The sequence below is a fragment of the Ammodytes marinus genome (assembly GCF_949987685.1).
Source record: "Ammodytes marinus genome assembly, chromosome: 14".
NCBI lineage: Eukaryota > Metazoa > Chordata > Actinopteri > Uranoscopiformes > Ammodytidae > Ammodytes > Ammodytes marinus.
The window spans coordinates 2,810,244-2,820,243 of NC_137218.1; the positions used below are offsets into that span (position 1 = coordinate 2,810,244).

Sequence of the window (10,000 nt, forward strand, 5' to 3'; positions counted from 1 at the left end):
CGTGTGTGGGGGGGGGTTTGAGTGTGTCAGTGTGTGTGTGGGGGGGGGAGGTTTGAGTGTGTGGGGGTGGGGGGGTGTGTGTGTGTCCAATATGAAGAACAACCCTGCATACCAAATTTCATACTTTCTTTTTCCCTATTCTACATACTTCAGCCGACCATAAACAGTATCTAGTTAGCATGCAGTATACTACAATTGGGACACGCTTTAACTTATTTATTCCATCCTAACATGGCTCCTTGATCTTGCCTCGCTAATATATCCGTCTCATCGCTGGTTGTTTTCACTGGGAGGCTCAGTCCATGTGATGTAACTTCTGCTGCAGTTGATTGTGGGTCAGAACCTCTCAAAGTTGCTGATTTCAACACTAAAAATAACGACAGAATGTACTTCTTGAATGGACTTTTCGACGATATTCTAATAATTTTTTAGATGCACCTGTACAAGTTGATGTTACTTTGTATCTCAGTATGTTCAAGGTGTCACCCCTAAACCAGGCTGATTGTATTTAATCACATCAAAACTTAAAACTAAACCATGTAAATTTTTCCTCCACACAGGGGAGATCCGTGAGTACACACCCGAGCCGAGAGCACTTCCATCGGGCTTGGGAATGGCTGTCCTCCCCTCCTCTGGTGCTCCTTCTTCAAACAAAACTACAACAACCAACACCAACACTCTCAACACAAGCGCTATAACAGTCCCCCCTGTGCCAATAAATATCCCTGTTGCAATACCACATGTGGCCACCGTGTCGCCACCGAGCAGTCCACATGTGTTTGACCTGCCGCACTATTCGCCTATTTCCTCCTATGAAGAAGAGAGAGATGTGTTGGATGATTTTGATGATGATGATGATGATGACGATGATGAAGATGAATTGATTGAGGAGGTTGAGGAAGGTTCTGAAGAAAATGGCGACGTTGGAAGGTAAGGTGGATTTTTTTTTTTTTTTTTTTTTTAATAATTTTAATTTATATTTTTTATTTAACTTCTTTGTTTATTTAGGCTTTTAAGTGTTTGTGTGTGTGTGTGTGTGTGTGTGTGTGTGTGTGTGTGTGTGTTTGCAGTAAGTACTCATGTACTGCTCTGTTTGTGGATGGGGGGCGGGGAGGGGGTTATGGCCGTTTTTGTTGTTCTTTTAGGTCTATGAAAAGTGCTATAGACCTAAATATAAAGTCTGATTTTAATTTTTATTTGATTTAAAGGCAGAAATCGAATCCTAACGAGGCGGATATGGACGAGGTCGGGCTGGAATATCTGGAGATTAAAGACGATGAAGAAGAAGATGATGAAGAAGAATAAGACACTAGTTCTTCCCTTATAGTGAAAGGAAGCTTCTGATTGGTTCATGTAGCCGTCAATCTATACATGAACCAATCAGGGGCTGCCTTCCACTAACAGACAGAAAGTGGGGCGGGTCCGGTCTGACTGGAGGTTAGATTGATGACTACATGAACCAATCAGGGGCTGCCTTCCACTAACAGACAGAAAGTGGGGAGGGTCCGGTCTGACTGGAGGCTAGATTGATGACTACACGAACCAATCAGGGGCTGCCTTCCACTAACAGACAGAAAGTGGGGAGGGTCCGGTCTGACTGGAGGCTAGATTGATGACTACATGAACCAATCGGGGGCTGCCTTCCACTAACAGACGGGGTTCTACAGTGGCTCTACATGATTCGACACAACTAAACCCAGTTCAAATGAATATGGAGTAATTTTTTTTTAAAGGACAAAATTGAAATCAACACACTAGTATATTGTTAGGTCCATTAAAGCTGGGGTGTGTAATTTCTGATTGGTCAAAGTTAACATGAGCTGTACACTTTGACCAATCAGAGAGAGGCTCCGATTCTCTGTTCTTATTGGCTGTTGGGACTGTCCATTCACTTTTGGCACCGACGTTGTTGGTGTAGAAGAGCGTGTCAGGGAGGGACCATAGGGGAGGGACCAAAGAGAACAAGTGGAGCGGTTGAGGTATTTGGATTTGAATCTCTATCCCAACTGCCATTTTCTCCCCAAATCCTCCACCCCAGCTTTAATCGTGAAAACAAACAGCTTAAAATATTGTATAGAGTCATAGAAACACATAGAAAGATGTTATTTATTGAGTATTTATTGATTTTTTTTTGGTTCCTGACACACAAAACGATTCATGACAACAGTGACTTTGCACACACTGCGGATTTCACTCCTATGGACTTATTTTTTTCCGACATTTTTTTTGTTGTTGTTGTTGACCAATTTCACCTGCTGGTTCATTGCTTGTTGTCACATAAACATGAACATTACGTCAGAAAGAAAGTTATTGTACATGGATATCCACTCTGCAACTCTTCTGGACGCCCTCGGGTTAATTCAAATGGTGCTTTTTAAAGATTTTTTATTATTATTTGGGTAAATCCTATTGAGACCGGAGACTCTTTTTCAAGGGTGACCTGTTTCCATTTGCACGTTACCATTCACACAACGATAGCAGGCATTCATCGAAATTCACGCGAGGCAAGGTGGGTGAAGTGTCTTGCCCAAGGACACAACAACCATGACACACAAGTGGCCGGGGCGGGGATCGAACCTCCAACCCTTTGATCATTGGCCGACCCGCTCTACCACCTGAGACACAGTCGCCAATCTATGAAAACGTCAACACGTGCCAGATGGATCGGCACTTAAAATGAGTTCACGGGACAAAGCTACAGCTGTGTTTTGGTGCAATGAAATGAAATCCTAGATAACTGACTGATAGTTTGCTGCAGCATTTGAAAGACACAGACTTTCTCTGATGTTGAAAAACCATTTCATGCCAAAAAAGGAAAAAAGGATTTCGAACTAAGAAGAAAAAACACAAATGAAGTGTGTTTTAAAGAAGGATTCTCGTGTGTGTGAATGCAGAGAGGTGTGTGTGTGCTGTGGTCTAAAAGTAATTATTTATATGCTGTTCTTCTGTGACGCACAATTAACAAAGAAAGACAGTCGGACGTTGGATGTTGGGTCCTTCTCTACTCTTTGTATAGGGCGGTGAAACTACTACGGAAGGGTAGAAGGGTCAATTGGTGGAAAACAATTTGAGGATTTTTTTCTTTCATCGTGCACTCGTAGCCTGGCACCGCTCGCCTACCTACTTCCGCTCAATTTCTCTTTTACCGGTCCAATCAGCGAACAGAGGGAGTGGCTGAGAACAATGACGTTGAGGTCGTGCGCCAGTTTCAGTTGTAGTCAGAAGCCGGCGCATGACATAACGTCACGACCAAACGTTATGCGATTGGTTGGCAGATCCAGAGTGGCACTGGGCAGATCCAATAGTTTTAAACTTCAACAGACAACCCGCCTCCAAGTGAGTTTACGTTTGTCAATTGAGCGATTCCAGACCTTCTGTACAAATGAAATGAAGTACGATGGTCTGGTAGCACCAGGCTAGGAACTAACAGGATCATGGAACTGTCTGGAACTGTCAACTTTTTTCTCAAATGGATAATGAAAAAAATACTTCCTAATCTCATTTTTTTTCACTCTTTTGTCCCTAATGCTTTTCCGTAGAAGTCGCCGCCATGACGCTTGCACTTCAGTCTGTGGCTATGTTCGAAAAGCCCTACTAACGTCCTACTCATACTAACGTCCTACTCATACTAATTTTGACATCAATTTGAGTATGTTGTGGTTGTGTATGTGAGTTTGTGTAGGCGAGAAATGCTCGAATGAGTACTAACTTCCGGGAAGATTTTGTGTGTGGATCGATAGGATACTTTTCCTATACTCAACCGCCCCACAATGCATTGCGTCTTTTCAAAACGACATGGAAGTTTTTTTCTAAATTCTTTATTGCTTCTGTAAACGGTCAGACTAACCTCGCATACACAATGGATGGTTAAGTAGACAGTATGTAGTATGTACATGTTGAGTATGTAGGAGGGAGGACGTTAGTAGGGCTTTTCGAACTCAGTCTGTGTATTTCTTCTTGCCTCATCATGATGTACTTTCTGCTGTGTCTAAAAGCTTAATATCGTCTCGCGTGTTAATAATCTGCCGAAGCCTTAGGAAAGTGTATTTCATTTTGGAGATATTTTTAAGGAGCGAAATGTGTCCCCCTAAACTGATAATGCCTTTTTACAGCCCAACAAGCAAAATGTGTTTCATTCCAGTGTAATAAAATAAATAAATGACCCGTTAGATCTACAACCATCCACCTGTTAAAATAAATAAATATCTAAGAAAAAGAAGTTATGGAAGAAAGCTTTGTACTGGACTCATTCTTTGTTTCCATTAATGGGGGGTTAGGGAAGGGGGCAAGTCTGTACTGTGTGTGTGTGTGTGTGTGTGTGTGTGTGTGTGTGTGTGTGTGTGTGTGTGTGTGTGTGTGTGTGTGTGTGTGTGTGTGTGTGTGTGTGTGTGTGTGTGTGTGTGTGTGTGTGTGTGTGTGTGTGTGTGTGTGTGTCTGTGGCGCTAGCACCCAAATATGTACTGGACTCGTTTTCCACTTATAAACATGTAAGGTGGCGTCAGTGAATATTTCATGATCCACTACCTGTCTGTACTGTGAGTGCAAAACAAATCTGTTAATACACAGCCTAGGCTCTGTAAACTGGTAAAACAACAGGTGTAAACAAAGGGGGCCACCATAGCCCACAACATGCCCGTTTACAGAGCCTATTTTTTTCCAGTGCACACAGTATGTACAGGTGGCAGATCATGAGGAGATATTCACTGATTTTCACAAGCATTCTCCCCAATTGATGACTCCTATATTAAAGCTAATATAATATTTGTTGTATTATTTTGATGACAAAAGTGAGGCTTTTTCAAAATCTTACCCTCAGGTGATTTAGAAAGGCACGTGAAGGTATCGGCTCATTATTCACTTGATCAAACTGACATTGCATTGCCACAGAAAATCATAAAAGTTAAAATCACATTCATTTTCTCCATAGCGGATATTATTATTAGCTATAATTTCATAACAATCCACTGTACACACTCACCACGAGCTACCCCTGTATAAACCGATGCAATATGCTACTGTAGATGACACAAGATCACATTATATCAACCTCATTTTAAGAAAAACACTTGTTTATTCGCGATTCCGATGCGAAGAACTACACTACCCACAATCCCCAGGTGTCACAGCGGCGTTTCTGATTGGTGGGAGCTGCCGGCTGTTGTTACCATGGAAACTCTTAACGCCCCCTCGCTAACCTCGTTTGGGGCTTTAAAAATGGGCGGTGGTTATGGCGTTCTTTTCATACGTATTAAGAATTTTCGAACCAATCACGACAATTCTCCCGTCGGAACGTTCCTATGAACATTCTATAAATGCTTCCTGGTTCCGCTCGAACCCCAAACGGCCTCTTCTTGTGTTTACGTAGCATGTTGCTATCAGTTAGCTAACAATTGAATTTAACACTATGATTTAACAGCGATAATTCGAATATTCTACCATCTCTCGCTCTTTCACACACACACACACACACACACACACACACACACACACACTTTATACCTTCTTATAGCCTATCTCTCGCTCTCTCTCTGTCTCTTTTTGTGTGTGTGTCTCTATCTCTCTCACACACACACACACACACATTATACCTTCTTCTAGCCTATTTTTCTCTCTCTCTTTCTCTCTCATAATGCATCATTTTTGCGCCGTGCCAGGCTGCCCGTCCACCAGCGAAGACGACGACAAGATGGTGTCCTTTTTTACCTTCCCAAATGCCGCTCACTTGGTGCGACAGTGGACCTTTTTTATGTCGACTTACAGCGGCACCGTGTACAAGAACTCACGCATTTGCAGCGTCCATTTTACCAACGACCAGTTCAGTAATTTCAACCAGAAAGTTATGGGCTTCGCTAAGAGGTTGCGTCTAATGCCCGGAGCCGTGCCCACTCTGCCGCCTCTCCAAAAGTATCTACAACCCGATGACGATCATGTAAGTTGTGGCTAACTTGCTGGTTAGTGTGTGTGTGTGTGTGTGTGTGTGTGTGTGTGTGTGTGTGTGTGTGTGTGTGTGTGTGTGTGTGTGTGTGTGTGTGTGTGAGAGTGTGAGAGTGTGAGAGTGTGAGTGTGTATGAGAGAGAGAGAGCTGCCAACCATGGATATTGATCATGTAACTTGCTATCTTGCTTGTTACCATAGATATTGCTTAGATGTATGCTGCTGTAACGTGTGTGTGTGTGTGTGTGTCTCTCTATATATATGTGTGTGTGTGTGTGTGTGTGTGTGTGTGTGTGTAGCCTGTTGTTACTTTCCGTTACGATAGGTGGCGCTAGCAACCAAATATATTGGTTAGCGATCCGCCTTTAATGAGCGAAGAAGAAAAAAACAATAACAACTTTCCTAAGGTCAGCATAATACCTCCATAATTATCCCCTTACACTGTATATAATATTTTAATTTACAATCTATGTATATATAAGGTTATCGCGGGTTAGCAAGTCAACAAATGGGTAGCCTACTAGAAAATGTTTTTTAGGCTATAAGGAAAAGGCGACGTTGTTTACTTAAATTTCCTAACGAGCCTAGCCGAAAGATGTCAAGGTACAAATAAATTAATACTAGTCTGTTTACATGAACATACAAGTTTAATTTATAAAGTAAGACTAAATTAACCTTTTTCAGTTAGCCTAGCAACAGGCAGAAATGGGTAGAGTTCGTGTCTCCAGGGCAACAGATAAAGAATACCTCAGCTAGTCTAGGTCCTGGGTAAGATTTCTATGCGATATAAAAAGTATATATTAATATATTATGAAGATTCATCTGATATAAATCTATGAGGATATATATATATATAAATGGGTGGAAAAAAAAGCCCCTATCACCATGTAGTGTGATACTTACCCTGTGTTCCAAATCACATACGTACTTTTTCTTTTTACTACACTACATACAGGGCTGCCTTTACCTGCCACTAGGCCCTGGGGCTGAGAGGAAGACAAATTTGAACCTTTTAAAGTAAAATGCATCAATCTGGTGCACTTTGAGAAGAAAACTAAGGCTATATCAACTGTGTCCTATGTGAGCTATTTTCTGGAATAATTTGGAGACGCAGAAATACCAAAAAGCAGAAACAAAAAATCCAGTCAGTCAGCATTCCATTTTTTTTTTAAATATTCCCTTATCCCAAAGTTACTTCTCTCTTTGAACTCTTTCTTTTTCCTTTTTCTTTACTGGTTCATGATGGGCCCCTGTTCTCCGTACGCCCCCCCCCCCCCCCCCCCCCACAAAGATTAGGGGCCTATCATGAGCCAGTCAATAATTTATTGTTTTAAATGACAATGTTTTTTTTTTGAGAGAGGCCCCTGATCTTCGTAGGCCCTGGGGCTTCAGCCCAGGTAAGCCCGTGCATAAAGGCGGCCCTGACTACATACTAATAGTACAGAAGAGATTTAGGGCCACAGGAGAGAGAAAAAAAATCAGATAAGGAAGATTTTTTTTTCCATTATGTCAAGAAATGTCAAGAATAAAGACGAATACTCCAAAATGCTATTGGAGTTAGTGGGGCATTTATGTATTTTCAGCATACTACAATTGACCTGCATGTATTGGGACATCCTAAATCTTTTTCTGGCATACTAAATAGTAGGGAAGTATGGGGATTGGAACACAGGGAATGTTTCCCAGTTCAATATTCTATAAGGTAAAGGATAAAGCCACAGGTAAAAATTGTTTAATTTGACAACATATTAATTTATGTCTGAAGTTTTTAGAGAACAGCTTTTGGATACAGATATTTTTTTTTATATATATATATAAATCGAAAAAACTATGGACGGGTATTAAAAATGCATTTTTGGCATGATTTTAAGAGTAACTTGTATTATAAATCAGACAATAAACAACATATAAAACAAATCGTTCTGTAATAACCTTCAGAATAGTGCTGAGAATGATTGTGGAAAGTTTAGTAGATGTAAGTGTTTTAGAAGTTGAGATTTCTGGTTCAATGCATAGGGGATTATCATTCTTCGGGATTTGTCAGTGTTGTGCATGTCCACTTCCGGCGCAGTTCAACAATGGCTGAATTGATTGATTTTGATTGAATTTATTGGGCCGTTTTGATATCAGATATGAACAGCACTCTGTGTCATACATTAAAATACATAAATATTCAGGGATGAACACAAAAAAGCTCTGCTCTGTTCCACTTTGGATGCAAGGCAAGTTTATTTCTATAGCACAATTCAGACACAAGGGTTGCGTTCCGAATCGCATACTTTCTACTATATAATCTGTAGAAAAAAGATTTAGGATGTCCCGATTCTTGTGGCCAGATTTAGGATGGTTAGAAGTACCCGGATGTCCTACTTCATGCGGCCAAGATTGTTAGTGTTGAAAAGTGCATCCTATTTGGGCGATTCTGACCCACAATCCAGTGCGCACGTGAAGTGACGTAACATCGACGAAGCCTCCATATGAAAACAAACGGGGATGCGACGGATATAAAAGCAAGAGGCAAGATCAAGGCGCAATGTTATGATGAAATAAGAGAGAAAAGTATGTCCCAATAGTATGCCTACTGCATCCTAACTAGATTATTTTTATCGTCGGATGTAGTATGTAGAAAAAAAGAAAAAAGAAAGAGTATGCGATTCGGAACGCAACCAAGGCCATTCAAAGTGCTTTACAGGGGCAAGATTAGAATACATAATACACGCTAGCGAATGAATCGAAATAAAACATTTAAAGCGAATGAATAGAAATAGAACACAGCACGTTTGTAAATCGAACAAACAAACAACGCCAACACTACTTAAGTTTTCCTGGATTCCCGACTGAATTGAGTCTAAGGAAGAAGTGGATTAAAAGCGAAGGGCCAAACTTTAAAATAAAACAAGGTAGCACGTTTGTTTGTAGCCGGCACTTTTTAGTGGTTCAGACTACACTAACATTACATGTAGTGCTAGCAGGATATCGTTAGCTGACGTGGCTAACTTCACCAACCGAGGTCACATCAAGCGTCTAAAAAAATGGGGTGTGTACTAGGGCTGGCCCGAATTATTCGAATATTCGAATACTCGTTCGGAAAATTAGTATTCGGAGCTTAAATCAGTATTCGGAGCTTGTTGTTTTTTTTGTTTTTTTTTCAAATTTTTTTTTCAACATTTTTTTTGCAAGAAGCTAGTACTGCAATATAATGTCATCAAATAATTTTATATTTGGATATAAAAGTTAGTAATATTGTAGTAGTAGTAGTAGTAGTATTGCTCATTTAAGAGGATATTACATCACTACGTGTCATAGCGCATCCATTACTTCACCTCCGAGCGTGTAAATCTTCAACAAAATATGCAGATACTGTTAAAATCGGTTCCAGGGAGTATATAGGGATTATTAACGTTTTTTTTTTTTTTTTTTTTTATGTTGTTTTTGATGGTGTGTTTTTCTGGAACGAATATCCGAATATTCGCTCGGAAAAACCAACGAATATTCGAAGCCTGAAAATTGGCATTCGGGCCAGCCCTAGTGTGTACCTTTACTACCCTCCCGTTTTTTAGTGGGACTACTGGGGAATGCCGAGAAGGGAGTCGGCTTTTATCAGAGCGGCGACTGGCTTAGGCCCTGACGGTCTCCCGGTCTTTCCTCTGCTATATGAAGAGGAGATGGAAGCGATCGCAGCGACAGTGGTGACGAGAGACCACGACTATTGTTCTGCTCCTAAACCAGGTATGTATCTAGTTACCCTGTGTTCTAAATCACATACTCTTTCTTTTTTACTACACTACATACTAAAGTACAGAAGAGTTTTAGTCTTTTTACTACACTACATACTAAAGTACAGAAGAGTTTTAGGGCCACAGACAGGAGAGAGAGAAAAAAAATCAGATAAGGAAGATTTATTTTCATTATGTCGAGAAATGTCAAGAATAAAGACGGAATACTGCAAAATGCTATTGGAGTTAAGGCCTTTGCACACCGGGCGCGTTTTATTCGTGCGATTAATCCGTTAATTAACGAACGTATACAGAGTCAATACAAGCTTCCACACCAGCGCCGTCATTTC

The 10,000-nt window shown here is 40.8% G+C and overlaps 2 protein-coding genes across 3 annotated transcripts in view; both read left to right on the top strand.

Moving 5' to 3' along the window:
* Positions 1–563: 563 nt before the first annotated feature.
* Positions 564–1,879, top strand: LOC307260327 (uncharacterized protein). The gene is made up of 2 exons (XM_080040539.1): positions 564–930; positions 1,209–1,879. Exons 1-2 carry the CDS (start codon positions 614–616, stop codon positions 1,303–1,305), a joined length of 414 nt encoding a protein of 137 aa, XP_079896665.1. The 5' UTR covers positions 564–613; the 3' UTR covers positions 1,306–1,879.
* A 3,461-nt stretch (positions 1,880–5,340) lies between these two features.
* The window catches only part of LOC307260359 (uncharacterized protein), a 16,105-nt gene continuing 11,445 nt past the window's right edge, over positions 5,341–10,000 (top strand). Inside the window, exons 1-2 of one of the 2 annotated variants that reach the window (XM_080040579.1) lie at positions 5,341–5,929; positions 9,495–9,663. In XM_080040579.1, coding sequence (XP_079896705.1) covers positions 5,630–5,929; positions 9,495–9,663 — 469 coding nt within the window. In that variant the 5' untranslated portion in view covers positions 5,341–5,629. The remainder of the gene's footprint in view (positions 5,930–9,494; positions 9,664–10,000) is intronic. The other variant, XM_080040580.1, reaches the window with a different exon arrangement.